This window comes from Sardina pilchardus, chromosome 1 (genome assembly GCF_963854185.1).
Source record: "Sardina pilchardus chromosome 1, fSarPil1.1, whole genome shotgun sequence".
NCBI classification, from domain to species: domain Eukaryota; kingdom Metazoa; phylum Chordata; class Actinopteri; order Clupeiformes; family Clupeidae; genus Sardina; species Sardina pilchardus.
Genome location: NC_084994.1, coordinates 11,942,007 through 11,962,497, shown reverse-complemented (window position 1 = coordinate 11,962,497; position 20,491 = coordinate 11,942,007). Strand labels below are relative to the sequence as shown.

General features: G+C 42.2%; 1 protein-coding gene across 1 annotated transcript; it reads right to left on the bottom strand.

Moving 5' to 3' along the window:
* Positions 1 to 836: 836 nt before the first annotated feature.
* Positions 837 to 19,969, bottom strand: LOC134099291 (protein TASOR-like; the record flags this gene model as incomplete). The annotated part of the gene is given in 18 exon segments (XM_062552125.1): positions 837 to 1,076; positions 1,225 to 1,792; positions 2,300 to 2,642; positions 3,347 to 7,072; positions 7,305 to 7,376; positions 7,599 to 7,671; positions 7,798 to 7,901; positions 8,252 to 8,346; positions 9,346 to 9,448; positions 9,638 to 9,651; positions 9,963 to 10,093; positions 10,586 to 10,723; positions 11,044 to 11,135; positions 15,886 to 15,958; positions 16,086 to 16,181; positions 17,675 to 17,823; positions 19,491 to 19,580; positions 19,850 to 19,969. Coding segments are annotated over 17 exon segments (6,063 nt in total), but the record flags the coding sequence as incomplete, so codon positions are not given.
* Between the last annotated feature and the right edge of the window lie 522 nt (positions 19,970 to 20,491).

Below are 20,491 nucleotides of genomic sequence, written 5' to 3'. Positions count from 1 at the left end.
GGCGTGCACACACGCGCGCGCACACACACACGCACACGCGCGCACGCACACGCGCGCACGCACACACACACACACACACACACACACACACACACACACACACACACACACACACACACACACACACACACACACACACACACACACACACACACACACACACACACACACACACACACACACACACACACACACACACACACACACACACAGCTGTAGGCGGCCCTTTAAGGAGTGGTGTCCAAGTTCTTCCCTACAGAGGGCCACAAATGAGTCTGGGTGGAGGGTAGCGGGCCCAAAAATAAGCGTTTGAGTCGTCACTTTACACTGCAGTGAAATGTATCACTTCTTTGTCAGTACACCACTGCCTCCCTCCCACAGCTCTCCATGGTGACCTCAGCTACTCACTCGTGTCATTAGTCAGTTTATCTGTACTGACAGGAGTGCCCATCCCCCTGCAGCTAACTCAGCCATTAAGAATTTCTGACCCAACGGCAAACGGACATATAACGGACGGGGAGGAGGAAGATGAAGATGACGAAGAAGAACCCCCCCCGACCCCCCCCCCAAAAAAAAAAAAAAAAAACTGAAAAAAAGAAAGAAATAAGGCCCCTTGCTGCCGTTGGGTCAGAAAAAGACTGGCCAGCCCTTGTCTGTGTTACAGAGTACGCAACACAATACATAACACAAGGTATGTGAAAATAAGGATCTGAGAATATGCTTAACGAAAAAGTCACATGTAAAAGTATAAAGAGGACTCAGTATGGTATAGGCCACATGATGCTTAGTGACACACAGAAAAATATAAAAACTAAGTTAAAAGCTTTGAAAACTACCTTTGTTTCTCTGAAAAAGGGATCTTCAGACGTCGCCAGGATAAAGAATCTGTACTTAATCTCTCCATCCTGTGTGACAACAGGGTTCTGATCCTCGCGGAGACGATCAAAAAAGTCCACTTTTGTCTTTTCAGAAAGGTCACTTGGACAGGAAGTGTCAATGTTTGTACAGATTGTATCAGTCGTAGTGTTTTTGCTCTCATCCGTAGTTCCAACAGTATCGCAGGTCTCTTCACCAACCTAAACAGCAGATAATGGCAAACAAACAAACAAAACAAAAAAAAAAAAAATCAACAACGTCAGACATACATGTCCCATAACATACTTCATGTCCACTTTTAACTTTTTGAATTGACTTAAAAATGTAACAAAAAAAAAAAAGCCTCACTTTCAACTGAGGTTGTGCCCTGGCGCAGACAGGTTCAATTCGCAAATCCAAGGGCCCGTCACAGTAGACCTCGCCTGACTGCCCGCTGCCACCCTCACCACTGGCGGACTCCACTCCTGGGGTGCTTGATGGGGTACATGTCAGGTCCAGAGCCTTGCAGCTTTTCAGAGAGAGGTCCAACACCTCACACGACGGGCTCTCAGGCCAAGGCTGTGGCTGTGAACCGGAGGCCTTCGGGCACACATCTTCTGCCGGCAGCACGAAGGATTCAAATGGCGGCATGCGCGGAGGTAAGGCCTTCATGAACATGCTGGTGGTTCCTATCGGGTTAGTCGTTCCTCTAGGGGTGCTCGTTGCGCTGGCTTTTGAAAACTCTGCGGCGGCGAGTTGTAAATGGACGTCCCGGGGAGACTTTGACCCTCCGACGCCGACGCCCTCCTCGGGTGGAGAGAAGTCCGAGTCCAGGTGAAAGAAACGAGGTGCGGACTTGCTGTAGAAGAGGCCTATCCACATGTGGAAGATGAGGTGAATCTCTTCGTCCGAGTCCTTGATCTTGAAATCCCAAGGGCTATTTTGTCACAACAAAAAGTCACAACAGTCTGTATATTATCCTCACTTGGGGGGAAGGGGGGTAGAAAACAAACACATTACATTATTCAGGCACAACTTGCAAGCTGTAGTTGCAAGCTGTAGTAGAAACAAAGGACGGACATAACAAGCATAAAAACAAACTATCATCACTTCTCTTCTCTTCCTTTCTTCAATTATCAGTTCTCCACACCCAGCACATAGCCCTGTACACTTAGCTTGGTTGAATTGTTTGTATGTCTGCTGTATTTTCATTTCATTTCATTACTTGCACAAATGACCTTTGAACTGCAAGTAGCAACAGGATAGAACATGATCAGTGTTGTTTATATCTCAACTATCATATCTCATCTCATATCTCAAGAGTTTAACATGATTCATGAGGATGATTTTCTCTGTTACACATCTTGACACGAGCTGCTGTTGCTCTACAGAAACACTTTTCATTACTTTTCACCTGAGCTCACCTCAGTCAAACTCAACCTACCCATGCAATGCTCTCAAAACTGTCTCGTCGCGAGCGTTTTTCCGGAACTTGCTGTCCAGACTGAAGTCATACGTCTCCTCCCACTGCCTTGAAATTTCAATCGATTCGCCCTTCTGAACGATATCCCTCTGCTTTCGGAAACCGGACGCGCACGGTTTCTTGCAGGAGGACGGCCCTGCAGCATCGTCCGCCCTCCCTCTTCTGGCGGTCTTCTTCTTGCCCCAGGGCTCGTTGGCGGACTCGAGCTGGATCTGTACCAGTATGCCGTCCTCCGCTCCTTGCAGCTCTTCTGGACACGTGATGTCGAGGAGATCCGAGGGGGCGGAAGGGTTCGAGGGTGCACCTAACAGAGAAACGCCAGCAGAGTCTTTTTACTGTTCTTTTTACTGCCCTACAAAGCAAGAAGGCAGTAACTAACAGAGAAAGTGAGAGTCTTCTCTTTTTACTATTCTGGGCCGGGTTTCCCAGATTCGTTAAGAAGCTCTTAAGTACTAAGAACTTCTTAGGAGTGCTCTAAGAACGTTCTAAGAACGCTCCTGAGCTCATAACGAATCTGGGAAACGCGGCCCTTTTTAGTCATGCGGATTTGCCATTTTATCATCCTGTTTACGTTGTAGTGTATGTTGTGTGTGGCGTCTTATGCTACTGGGACCTTGAGTTTCCCCTTGGGGATCAATAAAGTGACCATCTGTCTGTCTACTGTATCTAGGAAGAGGAGGGTCTTTGAGGGGGACAAAAGCATACAAAACACTGCTTGCTGTGATTTAACATTGTATCTTAACTGCTTCTGAACTTGCAAATTCCTTGTAGCATGTTGTCCGTCAACACTGGATACATTAAACATGCCCTTCTGTGTCATAATTCTCGTTCAAAATAGAACGAAACTGCTTACCATACAGTTCAGACATTCCAATTGAAAACAAAGTAACAAAACTAATTTTGTCACTAATGTCTGCTTGCATCACATGCTGTTAAGATACAGAGTAAGATTCACAGAAGCAGTTCAGTCTTACACCAATCTGACCCAAATGTTAGGAAACTACTTACCTTGATCTCTAAAGATGTCTTTGGAATTAATTTTCTGCCATTTCTTTAACAGCTTGCTATATTTCTTTGTACTTGTCGATGCCATTTCAGACGAAGGCACTACATCATTAGACAATGATTCCTTGCCCTGGTCACCACCTGCTACCGAGGCAGGGCTAGATTCCTCACTGCACCCATCAGTGATGTTGCCTTCGCCACTACTCTTCAGTCTCTTGGAGTCAGGTTTAGGGCAACTGAGATCAAGTCCTTTCGGACTCTCTGGACCGGAAGAGCTACTCCTTTTCCCTGCCCTGAACACTGTTTTTAGCTCACTGATGGGAATTACTGTGTACGTCGAGCTTTTCTTCCTCTTGGGTTTGTGAAGCCCTGTGGACTCCGCGGTTCTGGCCGCGTCCGCTTTTGTTGCCTGCGGGTCATCTGCACCCATATTGGCGGACGACTCCTTTCCAGAACTCAAAAGTGCAACACTTCCATCAGTTTCCTCCATCAGATTCTCTTGTTCTGCGACAGTTACCGAAGTCGGGTGGTTACTATCCAACTCTAACACGAACGCGGGAAATATATCCAACTCCCCCCTGTGCCCAGCGGGATTGTTACCTATTTGAGCAACTTGAAAGCCCGATACATTCATCGCACAACGGAGATCTGTTGTGTCCTTCAGTGTAAGGCACTCTTTAGGTTTACCCTCACCACAAAGGGGATCTTTTGGAGACTCTGGTGACCCTCCATGAGGCCCTGTTCTGTTCAATCCCTTCCCATAGTTACCCGATTTATGCCTCTTCCTCACCAACTCCACATCCTGGGGGAGCACTTCAGAGCCATGGGGGACAAACACACTCCCACAATCGGTGATGACAGTCCTCAGGTCATGGTTCAAACTGCCCAGGACTAATTTTCTTTTAAGGCGGTGGACTTGTTTGGACGCGATGATAATCTCCACGGAGGGCTCGTCCACACCCTGCTTTGATGTACAGTCTGGTGAGGCCAGCTTCGGATGTTCCTTCCTGTTGCGTTTGCGAAGAGTCTTTCCCTCCTTCCCTTTGCCAGCAGAAGATATTTCCGTGGAGGTTTCGGACGTCTGAGAATAATTGTGCTCCCAACTTTCAAAGGGCACAGACTTTTTAATCAATGAAACCACCTCATCCACACAAGGCAAAACTTCCTTGTTCTGCGTTGACAAACTCGAATGGTCATTTTCTAAAGAGGGTAGTTCCTGTACCTCTTCCTTATTTTCAACATTGTCCGTTTCTGTTGGAACGACGGTGGTTGGACTAATACTAGGTGACATTTGTTGTTTTGAGGTCGTCTTTGATGTCAGTTGGTTTGAGGTGGTCTGTGCCGTCTGTTGATTTGAGGTTGTCTTTGACTTTCTCAGGATTCTCAGGAGTCTCTTCGGCCGTCCTCGGCGGCGACGGCGAGGCAGAGTCCTCCAGTCTGGTTTGACTGGAGCTTTATCCTCCGTTTCAGGAGGTTTGTCATCACCAGTTTCCTCCTGAACTAACGGTTTTGGACTGACATTGGGTGCTCTGTTCTCAGTCACCTCAATCACCTCTGCAGCATCAGAACTGGGTGTCAATTTTGTACCATATAAATCCCGTTTCACCTCTCGTTCAGCAGACTGAAGTGTCTCTGAAGACATCAGTTCTGAGTTGTGCTCACCTGCTGACTGGTCAGACTTATCTCCCAAGGACAACGCAGGTTCTACTCCATCTTTGCTCATCTCTGTATTAGATAGATTCAACTCAGAGACTGCCACCTCAGACCCTTGCTTTTCCCTTAACATCTCTGCAGGGGAATCACCTTCTGCAGGAAGAATGTCCGTACAAAAGCCGGCAACCTCTGATGCCAGTGTAGTTTTCACTACTTTTGGACTGGGGGAAACGCTGGCAGCTGTGTCTTTTTCAGGCTTAGGCAAGATATCAGACGGAAGAGAAGGCCCGTGTGAGACTGATGACGAATCATGCAAAGAATTGTTTTCTGCCGATACCTCTGCAGTCGGGTCACCTGTCTCAGTTGCATCAGAAGGCACGCTGGTAGACTGCAATTCCAGAGGCTTCTCTGCACATACATCAAGTTCAGCTGCAGACACTTTGTCGGTACTTGATTTAGAAACAGTCACTGGTGAGATTTCCTCCTTCTCACTTGCATCAGTTGATATTTCTGCAGAGGGATGATCCCCAGCCTGGCTGTCGATGGGTCCATTGACCTCAATTCGTAGAGGTTTCTGGGACTCTGCAATGAGTGAAGTGGAAGGGCTGTCTTCCATTTTAGATGGACACAGGGTCTTAGATACATCGTGGTTAGCAAAATTGGATAAAGACAGGTCATCGCTGGGCTTCTGGTCAGACGGTGTGCTGTCTTTGCCACAATCTTTTGACGCATCAAGGCTGCCGACAGTGTCGGTTTCGCTGGTGATTTTTGCCGCTACTTTTTTCCTGCCTCTACCTTTTTTCTGTTGTTCTGTGTCTACACTGTTTACAACACTGAGGGCTTTTTCTGTGCGAGTTCCAGACTCATTGTCCTTTATTAACCCTTCTGGAGTTGAGGGAGGCTTACCAGATAAGGATGAAACGCAGACACTGTGTAGTACTACCTCTAGGACTTTCTGTACTTCTAAGAGTGACTTGCTGTTACTTTCTGCTAGACCTTGTTCACAGACAACTGTCATCTGATCAGAGTGAAGCTTTTCAGTGTCATTCTGACAGGTCACTGCTGCAGTGTCATCAGTCCCTTCTTCTAGAGGTTTCTCTAACTTCTTACAGAGTGAACTGCTGGCACCTTCCTTTGCACTGAGCAAGTCCTTGGCCAAGTCAGCAGGCTGCATACATCCAGATGCTGGCAATGAACTCGATTGACCATTACTCTCTGGTAATTTCTCTGTGGCAGACTCAACCCCTACACAACTCTCTATGTCATCACCTTGGGGAGGTTTATCCCCCTTAAGTGGAGTACCAGGAGCTTCTGTGTCAGAAATACTATTGTCCTCTCCAGGAGCAAGCTCAGACATAGGAGAGCCCTCTGGATAGTCGCCATCGTGATTCTCTGGCGACAGCTCATCAGAGGACCCAACCCCGTTAGGCACCGGGGACTGGGGACTGACTGTCTCTTGTTCTTGGGGAGATTCTTGTGTGTTTGCCTTCAAAAGATCTTCCGAAAGAGCAGCACAACTCGCATTATCAGACGGAGAGGTGCTTTCTTCCGTTGATTCATCTGCAGCAACATCAGAAGGTACGCCTGCGGGTACGTCGTCCTCGGGTTCTAGAGGGGTCTCCGTGCTGGTGTTGACCGGTGCGTCAGACACTTCTTCCGGTTCCGGGGATGAGATGTAGTAGTACACCTCGTCGTCCGGGTCGTCCCGGTTCTGCTGCTGGTGCATCAACTCTGCGGCCCTTTTCACAGGGATCTCAAACGAGTCGGGGTCGTCGAAGTACATCGTCACCTTCAGCCTGGCGACGTCCGTCCACTTGGGCAGCGGGAAGAGCTGCTTGAAAACGCAGGGGACGTCGTACTGGTCGGGGAACATGCTGGCTTCTCTGTGAGGGCTGTTCTGCATCCCTGGCTGGATTAGAGTGCCGTAGTTCTTCAGGTGCTGCTCGAACAGCGCTCGGATCTCCCTGCGCTGTTCCGGAGCCGACTTTTCCACCTCCGTCTCGGCGTAGTTCAGAGCCGGCAGGACCCGGCTGACCCTCGACGACAGCGCTGATCTTTTATGCATACTCTTGGTATCTGGAGGGATGAAATTGAAGAATTACTTATTTGATGAAAACTATGCATTTGTTTTCAGAAGAAGAGCTAATTTCAGACTAAACACTCTTTACGGTTTCATTACATTGCAGATTACAGCATTTATACATATTGATAAGATGTGTTGCTTGATTGTATTGATTTGCTGAATCACACTTCAAATGGTTATGTAGATTTAATATTCTGTTACTTATGGAATGTTTGAGTAACACACCTTTCTGTATTGTATGTGAGTCCGGGAATATGAACAGGCCATACAAAGCATCAATTTCCTCAGAATTTGCATCTGTAGGGGAAAAAAAGGAAGCTGAGGAGACATGTGCAACCGAAACCAAAACCATAAAAAAAAAACATTCATACAACTATATGTTACAATATTCCTTATTATCTGTTGGCTTCAGGGGAGGAATTTTCTTCATTTCACTTTCAAAAATCAATAACCAATTTTAACACAATTCAATTTACTCACAACTGTGAATGGCTGATTGGATGAAAGAATGAGAGTTACCTTCATAAGACAAGAAGTATGTTGAATGTAACATAACGAAGACTCCAGAATCACTCAACAGAAAAACAAGGGCCTATGGAAGGGGATAAACAACACCACAAACAAAAACAACAACAAACCAAGTTATTTATAATGAAAACACAAACAGGTGAGATCTTTGATCTAACATAAAAGAGAAAAAAAATATCACTGAACCCACCAATTCTTTCTCTTTCAGCTCGTCGATGAGGATAGAGAGGCCGGAGTCATCCTCATCCGAAGGGATTACCTCGTAAAGACTGCAGCATTTTCCTCCCACAAAAACTGCAAAGGCAGCACAGATTGTGTTAGGCTATGCTCTTTTACGAGTGCTGGCTACTACATGTTGATGTACAATTACAGACAAATAAAGTAATACTATTTACAGGGGGGGGGGGGGGGGGGGGGAGGGGATCAGGAAGCAAGCCAGTAGCAGCAGAAACATTTTTCACAATTATCCAAAATCCTTGTAACTCTCTTGTAGTTTACGCAGTTTATTTACTTCTGTTACATGACTCAAAACGTTAACTTGCTAAAAGTCTGAAGCTCTTAAAAACTGGTGCAATTTCCACGTGTTTTCCTTAAAACTTATTTTAACTCTGTTAATGACGTTCAAGTTCAAACTTGACACTTACGGTCTCCAGAAAAACAGGTTTCAAACACTTCCTTTGGTAACAGCGCCTTCAGGTCTGCAATGCTGATCACACGCTCCCCACTCAGCATCTCTGGGCTGAGAAAAACAAACAAACAAACAAACAAACAAACACACAATATATCGTTGAGTTGATTAGAGATGAGGACTTCACTCCACCATTTTGTTGAAAAATACAAAAACATATATTAGAACTGTAAAGTGACTAACATTTGTTGCTGCGATTACAAACAAATAAAACAAAGTGCTAAGGTTCTCTAAGTCATTAGATATAATTGTAGTGCAGATTTGTTCAAAAACACTACAACATGGCTGTAAAGGGATTAACAACTGATCAACTGTACAATTGCATGTGATTTAATCACGATTAATCTAAAAATGTATTCAATTTAATAACATTTTCATGTTACATCTATTCAATATTTCAGTATAAAACCTTCTTGAAGGTTACATTTTTGGTGGAGTTTTGACAAAACCCAGGCTGATTTACTGATTATTTCAAACCCAGAATGTCAAAGATTGAGTTAAACATGTAGTGATAGCCTTCAATTTCATGTCAGCTAAAAGATAAGAATAAAGATTTATTCAATGATAGGCTAATATTTACTGACCACCATAGAGACGTAGCTTTACAGAATATGCTGCATGACTAAAAAGCATGAAGAGGCCTTGACTTCCCCCATTCCCCTGTTTATGAAAATCAATAAACAGTTGATAACAAAAAAAAAGAGGCCTTGACTTCATTTTGAAACAATTTTGACATTCACATTGGTGCAAAATATAATTTTGGAAAATAATGTGATATTCATGCTGAAGGCTAGTATACATGCAATCTGGAGAGCAAGGAGGAAATCTAGGCTTACTTTTGACACAAAGCTGCCTCTACCCACACTGGCAATGTAAATAGTTTTGAAACCTTTCTGTGTTTGACTTGAGGTCAGGCTCTATCCAGTTTTTGCAGCCATAAGCGATAAAATACACTGTGGCCAAACAAGCTACAGGTGCAATCTCTGGAACAGGAGCAGTCCAATAATATGAGAGGAAAAAAAAAAAAAGAATAATGCTACAAACACCTACAGTTTTGCAGGTATCAAAGCTCCACTGTGGGACTTCAGTCCAATGTCGAACACAAAGGACTCAATCGACAGCTGGCCTGTCCAAGGCTTGTAATCAAACGACACTGCAATTCAAAACAAAGCACATCATGACACTTCAGGCATGTTGCACAATAAGATGGTGTCAAATTGGAAAATGATTTTTAGCTTTCTATCTTTAACTTTAACTTGTAAATCGATCTAAAATTATAAAAAAAGATGTTGTGACGTGCATGCCAATATGAAAACATTCCGATAACGCGAGGGGAGCTTACCAGTTTTCTCATCGCTGAGGAAGAGGAACAGTGAAAGGAAGAGAGAGATCAGTGAGTACCAATTCAGTGCCAATTTAAGTACCAATTCACAGAAAACACTAAATTACCAGTTATGGTTATATGACATTAAAATTACATCATATGAACGTTGAATGACATTAAAATAAACTACTGTTGAAGTTGTATACGTAATGATATCTTATTGTATCATATTTCATTTGCCACAACGTTAAATGCAAAAGAGCAACTTAAACATCTGTGTGTTCCAGTGATCCCTTCCTTTTCAAAAGCATCATCATCAGCATCAGCATCATCATCATCATACCTTTCCTCCGTTGTCTCTGGGTTGGCGGTCTCTGCTTTGCCGTAAGAGAATTCCACGATTGCAAATGGGTAGACATGCCGCGGGCACCTTTCTGTGTCCTCGCCTTTGTTTGAAATCTCGTACACGTAATACTGGAAACACAAAAACAGCAGCATTGACAAACACGACAATGACACGAGTACACGATGAATTAGGTGCTTCAGCTCTTGAATGTACACAGTATACCTTCCAAATCCAAATCTGGACATTTTTTTTGGGTGCAAGATCAAAAAACATACAGTTCAAAGAAAAAGTCAAAGATCCACACACACCGGAGAGCTCCCAATACAGTTCCTTTTTTACAGTAATTTCCCGCATATAAGCCGCAATGTGTATAAGTTTTATGCGCTTTATGTATGTGTTTTATGCAAGTTAAAAGAAGCAAAACCATATCAACACCATATTTACTGCCCTCCTGTATTAACCTCATAGCTGAAGAAATTTTGCAAAATCAATGTATAAGCTGTGGCTAATAGTCGGGAAATTACGGTATTATCGGTGACGTTTCAGGCCCTTACGGCCCTTCCTCAGGCTTTCCAAACTGAACCGTATGCTTCTCGAGGCCTCAATCATGTATAGCCTACCTGTGTTCTTTCCAAAGCCAAGAATGAACTGGTGGCAGCCGTGACTGTTCTGATCTGCTCCGACTCGTGGCAGTCGAACCCCGGGGTCGGAGGCGTGAACTTTAGGGTGTAGTTCTCCGTCACCTCTTTTACTCGGCCCTGTCGGCATGACAACAGAAAGATGTAAAACTGTACAACGGTATCAGTGAATTAATATGATGATGTTTTTGTGCCATGAGTGCTGCTGTCTGTATCAAATGTGACAGACGTCAAAGGCATAGATGTGTGTGTCGCTGCGTTCAAGTCTAATCTCACAGAACTCGTGAAATTTATGTACTGTACGCAAATACAAGACTTAAGCAAACATTGCAAAAACAAGATGTGGTCCAAAGGGTTGCATGTTAAAGGCCTGTGCAAATGATGTCTGTGTCTTTACAACCTTCAGCATTGGTCAGTCGGTGATGACCGAAATTGTTTACCTTGGTGAGCTTGATGATGGCTATGTGGCCCGACTTCCCACTGTACCATGGTTTGAAGTCCAAGCAGTCGGAGTATTTAGATACATACACACCTGCAACAGAGAGAGGAAAGCGACTCAAAGATATACAGTACATTAACAAACACGCATAAAGAATGTAAGACAGCTTTGTTAATATACACTCGGCAGACTGAGATGGCGCTAGCGAGCACCAACGTCCAAGTTCAAATTTAGCTAAATAGCACATGATCACGTTGTATAGCACATAATCATTCAATGTTACGTTCACACGCAATGTTCAATGTTCAGAGTGGCCATGAAAAGAAATACGGCTACTCGCCCCAAGACCAAACAATTCCAAGCTTATCTGCTTTTGGCCGCCCCCTCTACCGGCAGCGGCCCCGCACAAGGCCGCTACTGGGAAAAAAACAACTCCCCCGGAAGAACACGGCAGCGAGACGCTCTAGTGATCCCCCTCCCCCCTCTTCCTTCCCACAGACCCTTGATGCGGATTGTTGACTCTGTCCCGGACTTGATCAAGGTCGTCTCCATGGCAACTTGTGCTGTGTTATTGCTATGACAATCCTGCTAACTGAGGCACCAAGATTGGGATGCCAGGCGAGGCGACTCTCCAGGCCTACACATACACGTACATATAGATATGCACCCCCCCCACCCCCACCCCCCCACACACACACACCAACACACACACACACACTTGAGTCTTGAGGAGAGGTCCTGAGTCCTGAGCTTTGACCGCCCACCACACCAGAGTAAACACTACACGTCGCCGAAGACAAACACACTCAACTCACTGTCAGGGCAACACCTCTACAAAGAAATTCCAAACTGGGAGGGACAAAAATAGGCGTCCATGTGTGACAAAATTGTCTTTGTTTAACAAAGACCATCGTAAAATCTACCTTCAGGCCAAAATCTGGTTCGACCAGCTCTTCCACATCCGTCTCTGCCAAGACGATGAGAAATGCGCCTCAAGTTCCCAGGCCAGAACAAACAAAAATAATCTACGTATTTACGACATTAACCAAAAATTACCATGGCTGAAACACCGTGGGGGATAGAGTTTGTTTCCATTGCATGTATTCTAATGGAGGTGGACCGTTGTGAGTACAGAAAACACCTTAAAAAAGATTCAATCTTTTAGTACAGACCAATAAACGACTCAAACACGTTTGGACTGATAGTGATCTCTGTATCACCGAGATTAATAGTAACATCAAGTTCCCTCATTTTGGTAATTCCAGTTAAATTGCCAGAACTGTCTCGAGTATACCCATCATTGAACTGTTTGGCCGTACTGAGTAGCTCGGTTTAGCAAGCTAAGTCTTATGGCATAACACCACATACTCATAACTTGCATCTAAATGTATTCTCACATTAATTAACATATCCTGCAATGTCCGTGGGAATAGTTTTAATACATAATGTGTACGTTGGTTATGTTAAACTGACGATATAAAGTTAGCTAGTTAGCAACCTAATGAAGCTACCATCGAATATTAGCTTCCAGCAAAGTTTGACATCAAAATTGAGAAATTGAGAGTGAGTTAAGTTGCTAGCATACACTAGACAGTTAAGTAAACACAATTCCTTCAAATCATTGGGTTCAAAAACAAGCAGAAATACATCTAAATGTAAAACAAATATATAAAGTGTAACTGCTAGCAAGTTCGCCCATTGACTTTCACTGTGTGATGTTAGCATGCTTTCCCCCACAGAGGGGGCGGCAACCTTTCCGATCCTTCTAACCGTCTGTATGTATATCTCACAGGTGGAGCTCCGCCTCTCCAAACATTCTGAATCCCGAAGGCACTTTCAAATATGTTGCGTGTGCAAATATGCCACTACTATGGATGTGTATAACATAAAATATCTGATGACCACCGATTTGTTTGATGCGATAGGTTAGACACTAAAAATGAACACCCTAGATTACGGTATCACACATACATGCAGAAGTAATAATTTTTTAACAGTCTTGTTGGCCAATTGTGAAACGTGGCGGTGCACATCATCCCAACACCGAGAACGCGCGCACAGATCTCAGCTGAAAGCCTAATTTACAAATGTATCACATAACTGAACACTTAACTTAATACCCGAGTTAAGGCTTTGTGTAACGTCGATTTGTCTAACTTGCTTCGTAGGTACCCCACTGGTCTCCACAACACTCCACCACCCGACAGCACTATTACAGCATCAGGCCACCTGCTGGCACACAGTGCCGACTCTGCTATTCATTGACTCCAACTTGGCCTTGATCACTCTGTTCTCCTCCACTTTTAGCCAGCTCTGTACTGGTGCACATCTACTCACAACTGACCTGGCTTGGGGCTCTTGTTCAAAGGATAACTCACAAAAAAAAAAAGTGTCTCATCAAGACAATTTCCATATCCACAAGACAAAGACATGCACACACACACACACACAAACAACAGCAACAACAACCAGACTATCATCACCACCCATCTCACCTCAGTAAATGAAAAACATTAGCTGATTAATGTTTAACAGCATCCTTCTAAGTCCAAACTAGAGGGACTCTGACCTCGTAAACAACTTTACCGAGGAAACGAGCTGAGCAACGGAAAGTGGCCCTGAGCAAGGGGGAGCGGGCGGGAGTAATTTGACTTCCTTTAGGGTCACTCGCAGAAGCAAGATACACGTCACTGAAGGGCAAAAATATATATAAAAAAAAAAAACAAGAAAATATATACCAAATCACTCCTAATCGCAGCCTGATTAGGCGCAGGTAGATTGGAACATTGAAATAGCAATAAAAGGATCGCTCTATCGCACACTGTGACTTTTACTCGCATTTATTCAGAGCAAACGTGTTTCGTATACAGCATCCTCAGGTTCGCTCAGCGAAATTTACCTTCAAACAAGCAAAATAATAATAATAATAATAATAAATAAATAAATGAATAGAGTCAGACTTTAACCAGGGCACTGCTCCAGCAAGTGAAAGTGTCAAACGTAATCAACTTCAAAAAGGTTTCACTTTAACGTTCAATTGTTTATTGAGCACTGCAGAGGTTTCAAACAACGTCGTAGTTCAAACTGCTAGGCTAGTTCAGTCGGTAACCTCTGGAAACGTTGGTATCCGTCTTTGTATGCTTCTAATGCAGGTCAATACTACTACTAGTGGAGGGTGTACAAAATAGTTGACATAATTAAACTAAGTTCAATATTTTCGTTGTCAGACAGAGGAGACAGAGGAGACGGTGTACATTCTATGTACAGTAAAAAGTGAAATTGTCAGAAATAGGAGATGCGTTGTTCTCATCGGACAGCGACAATATACTGTATATTCTGTGAACACTAACCTTGTGTCTCTTTGGAGTGTTCTATAACAATCAAATTGTAATTCCTTGCTATTTATCCTCACTACATTCTAAGTTTATGTCTGTTCTGTTTGGTGGCTCGCAGTACTTTGGGGGCGGTTTTACCATTAGGCAAACCTAGGCAACTGCCTAGGGCCCCCAATAAATCACTCCCCCTTCAAAAAATATACAACAAATACAAAAATGAATAGGCTAAATACTCTTCCTAAATTTTTGTATATGAAGAACGTATGTGGAGGGCCCCCAAGGCTGTGTTCGCCTAGGGCCCCCAAATAGCTGAATCCGCCCCTGGGTCTACTGCAGCACATAAGTTGTTGGGGAAAAATTGAGATGTGTGTAACACATAGCTGAAACACTATATGACTACAATAGAAGCCTATTCAGAAGTAATATGTTATATTACAAGACTAAAATGTTTTGACAAAAATTTTACTAAGACACCTTGAGTTTTCTTTTGACTAATACGAGACTAAAATGATGAAATGGTGCATTTTGTCCATGTTTCGGGAAAATGAAACATGGAACATGAAAAAGAAAGATTCACATAAGACAAGTCAAATTGGTGTTTTTAAAAAGAAGAGGTAATGGAGAATAAAGAAATAAAGTGAAAAATAAATCTTGGTGTTAGGGTGCTCTGAATATGTCTTCTGAAGGCCTAAACGGAGCCCAGCCAAGAGCGCCAATAAATGTTGATCAACTTTGAGGGACTGCTATGACCATGCAGGATCATCCAGACCACTTGTGGTGATTTTACTGCATATACTAATCCTATTTATGCACCAGCCTACAAAAATTGAGCCTACTACATATCTCAGATCTTGAGCAATGAGCTTGTGAACTTTGACTTAGTACAAACAAATTTTACAGAGTGTCTCCTGGGTAACATGGTATTTTTTTTCAGAATATTTGTGTGCGTACGCTCTGGTTTAACTGACGTGAAATTACCCTATTTTGATTGATTGCACAGCTATACCTTATTTCCACATCTCAGCTGTGTTCTTCCCAAGAACAGAGCAAATCTAGGATTCAACCTCCACCCCTCAAAAATAAAATAAAATAAAATAAATAAATTCATTAAAAAAAATGCTGGAGTCAGGTCAAATATCCATTGTATGAAACTGAAATAGATAATATTTCTTTAAAAAGAAAAAAAAACATAATTTGACAGAAAAGAGTAAGATACCTGCTTAACATCTGGTGTGCGACAGCAAGAGGAAAAGAGGGAGGTCAGTCCCACAAAACAGATGGTATATGTACAATAGTGTGAATGTACAATGTAAAAAGCCTGGCTTCAGAAGACCAACTTGAACACCTGATATTTTCGATTTCATCGGACTGCCTGTTTGATGGCCACAATAGTTACAAAGAGGATGCGACAAATGATGACATTTTAACTAAATATCTCTTACTATCGTCATTCTTTCACACATCACATGTTAAAATAAATGCAGCAAACAAAAAATGCATTAATTTACCCTTTGTGGGATCCCCAAGCGTTGAACATGTGCTGTGTCCCGTAAGAAGTCCACCATCTCCAAGTGCAGTGGCCTATGAAATGAATAACAAACACCCCACAACTGTTCACAATTCACATTCTCTTAAGTTAGCTAAAGTATTAAACCTGACCAAGATCAAGCCTTGAACCGTGGTATGCCACAAAGACATATTCCGGTACCTTGTTTTCATCATCAAACAGCAGGAAGCCGAAGGTCTCTTCCAGTTCTTTGTCTGTGTAACCACATTCTTTCTTCTCTGCTCGAAAGGCAGCATACTGTTTGATAAAAGGAAAAACAAAAAAAAAATGATAATTACAGTGCATGGAAATGCACAGTACAAACATTATTATTTGTTCCTAGGCTTCTTGTACTTCTTATTCTTGTAACTAAAATTTCTGTTTAATTCATCTTGAACCATTTGACGTAGAAACTTCATTCAGACTTTGTAACATAAGCATTCTAAAAAGGACATGGCTGCTGTGTTTTTTTTTAAATGTAAAATTTTTGAGATATTAACAAAAAAAAACAAGCTTATTAAATGCTCACAAACTTTACATCAAATATTATGACATCAAAAAGAGCCTAAATGTAATATTTTATAGAGATACCAGTATTAACAAAAAAAACAAGCTTATTAAATGCTCACAGACTTTACATTGAATAGTATGACATCAAAAAGAACCTTTAACACTGATTTGCACCTGTCCCAACTATCATCTGCTCAACTAAGCTCTCTTTGTGTCCCTCTCCATTAAACAAGAATACAAGGCATCTTGCAACCAACTATCTCTCATCCATCTACTTCAAACTATTCATTCATCCAGTAAACTATCTGTGTCAACATCCATTAAATAATTTGTCGTTTAACATTCATCAAACTATGTCTATACACATCTATCAACCTAGCAACCAGCATGATTGCCCTAACAACCCGAATAGCCACCACATTATTTGGCAAAGCAATGACCAAATGTACCCTAGCAACAACCACAATTACCCTAATCACATTAATACAAACCACTTTCGATTCAACTTTCTCTTCATCCATCTACTTCTTATCATTCATTCATCCATCAAACTATCTGCCTATCACCTTCCATCAAACTATTTACCAACATTAATCCATTAAAACATGTCCACCTAGCAACCACCCTAACAACCAAGATGATTACCCTAGCAACTGGCATAGCAGCTGCCAAATGTGTCTTAGCAACCATCTCAATTACCCTAGCAACAGCCTCAAAACCTTCCTACCAACCAATATTTTTACCTTGTCTCCACCTCATCTACTTTATAGCATCCAATAAATTATCTTCCTTTCAACATCCAGTAAACTATAGGTCAACATCCATGAATATCCATGGCTAATTTACAACTTAGTAACCTCCATATCAACCAACATGATTACCCTAGCAATCACCAACACGATTACCCAAGTAACACCTATTTTATAACAACATATTGCAAACATCACTAAAGGTAAAGGTCATTTTTCTCTTTCTCCTCAGCCCCATTGTGTTGTTCGCATGATCTGTTTTAAACTTTGTTGTTGAGCTTTATGCTTTGTATATTTTCTAACGATATTTTGTGGGATTACTGTATGCATGCACAAAATCATTCCATTTTAAAATCCACCTCATCTTGCAATTTTCACCTAGTCGCTCAAATATCCTAAAATCAGGACATGGCTCCATGTTTTGAATGCTTGTTACGTTCATTGTGACATAACAAAAACAACTCTGGTTGCTTGGAGATCAAGAACACTCACTCGCGTCTGAAGTGCCACATTGTTTATGAGATGCGCAGAATTGTACAGAAACGACTTCCTAGAGTCGTCATACAAGTAAGAGTTGTGCAAAGGCGGTAAAATTCCATCATCGAATGCTGCGGAACCAGGAAGAACAAGCTCCATAAGACCTGTCGAAAGAGAGGGAGAGAGAGACGTTTTTCGTTTACTGACAGTTTGTTATTCCTCTCATACCTTGGTTTAAGTCAGTGGTTCTGAACTGGTGTGGCTTTGGGACCCACAATTTCTTATGTTCATAAAGTCGCTACCCATATATTTATTTACCATTCAAGCCAACAGATATGGTGAACTACATGGTAACAAACAAAGTGCCTGTAGACCTACTTGTCTGGAACATGCAAATGTTTACCATTATATTTGCGTTTACCACTGAAATTATGTTTAACATGACCGGTCGCATAAGCATTGTTTATGTCCATGCCAACATTGGCTACGAATAAAGCCTGTAAAATAAAGGTACAACAATATTAGATCTGAAAAGGTAGCATTTTGAATTAAAGCTCTGCGACCAACCCATTTTTGGGTCCCGACCCACCAGTTAAGAAACACTGGTTTAAGTGATGAAATGATTGGCTTGCAGAAGGTAAAATAGCATAAGCCATGTTAAGATACAAGCTGCCACTGGTACCAGGTGGTTGATTATTTTGGTTCAACAGCCAAGCGCACTATGTCTTTCACTTCTGTGTCTGAGGTCATGTTTGCGCTGGCTGATATAATGCCCTTAATCAACGCAACCTCATTTAATGACAATTATAAGAGGCAGCACTGTGTTAAAACACCATTTGTCATTTATTTATCTATTTATTTATTTATGCATGTGTGTCTCATCTTACTCTGAACAACACAAATGCAGCTCGAGTACTGAGAAGTAACTGGCTGATTTTGACAAATTAGTGGAATGCTTTTAAATTCCATTATGATTCCCATTGTTATCATCATTATAACATTAGCATTATCAATATTATAATTACAATTAGTAGTATTAGTTAATCAAGCATGATCATACTTCCCCAGCTAGATGATCAGTGATGATGATGGAAACTGTTTGATAATGGCAATAAACTACTGACAAAGGATGGCTGGTTAAAACAAAAGTCTTTTTTTGCAAACGTAAACTATCCTAATGCATACAAGCAATGTGTACATTGTTGTAAATCATTGGAAATGATTCCTGTGGATATCTAATCTGGATGGACTGCATAGGCCATTGTGGTTGAGTGAGTGAGTGTGCATGCGTGCGTGCAAGATAAAGTGAGGGAGAAACTCATATTCTCTCTCCAGTGTCATATTGCACTCAATAGGGTAGCCAGGGGACAACACACATAGGCGAACACTTTACACAATAGTTCTACATATCGGCAAAAACTGGTAACTAAGTGAAATGTTTATGTTGCGAACGAGACACCAACACAGTGACACATTTGGACTGTGTGTGAGCTTGTTTACAAATACTGAGTTGACGTGCTACGTCCTTGGCATTCCATGTAACTGAGTCGCATACATCTGTCTAGCATAGTTGGCTGCTTATTCGTAAATCTGTGATGGATTTCTATAACGGCAACTGAAGTTAGCCGGTTAAGTAGCTGCATGCGTCACAAAAAGGTTAGTCGATCCTGCTGCGATAGTCTGTGGGGATGTCTACAGGGCTAGTCCAATACAATTTTAACTAAGCCCCCACTACTATGCTGATGGAAATGTTACGATGAACCGTCAATTGGAGTAATCTCTACATGCTCGGATCGAAAAAATAAACGAACATGGAGGAGCACATGATCACCTTCTTTTGGTCTGTCGTCTCGTTCCATAGCTTCGTCCGACCCCATTTTCTTTCCAATCAGCAGCCATCAGAGAATACTCTCATCTTCAACTACGAACAGGAAAAGTAGTCCAAATTTTAAACATGAGACGAAAAGTACCACGTTAGAAGACCGCTACGCTAGCTAACTTAATAATTTCCTTTTGCAGCACATTGTGTAAGGTTAGCTGAACACAACGACGCATTTCGGTCTTGAAAAACTACAGGCACACTGTGCTACAACCAGGAAGCCCGACATTCCGAAGACCACGCCATTAAAATCCGTGGTTGTTGTTGTAGGCAACGTTAGCGCTATTGCAATCCTGAAATAATGTCTGTACCTTATGATTTGTAAATAGTGACGTTCCCCGCCAGATTCTTCAATCGAAACCAGTGAAAGCAAAATAGAAACAGAAACTTAGGAAGTAGCTTGAGTCAAAGTCTGCCATTTTGTGACTTCCTCCCCACGATCTACTCGCTAGTGGTCGCTACCATCTAGTAGTCTACTAATACGCCACTGCTCTTTTTGGCATTGTCTTCCAATGACACATCTCACAAACGTGTTGTAGTGAAACATATGCATTGCACTCAAATCATTATAATATACACACCTTCACAGCTCTCCTTACTAAATGTAAATGTTTAAAAGGATCACATATACTCGTTGCATAGACTTTAAAGCCAGAATCAGCAGAGCTGCAGCTAAATTAAGCAGTAGGCCTAGAACAGCTGACATTGCATGTTCTAAAATAGTGCAACTAGGGCTAAGGTCTGACATGTGAATTACACTAAACACGTTTGCAATTGTTTGGGGTAATTTTAATTCAAAAAATAAAATAAATACAAATAAAAAATCCAGATAATAATCAAACCACTGTTTGCATCGAATCAACCCCTTGCACCCAGACATTGCAGATCAATGGATGTTCTGGCATTGCTAGCTGACTAGGAAATGTATAATATTCTATTTGAAGATCCTCTCT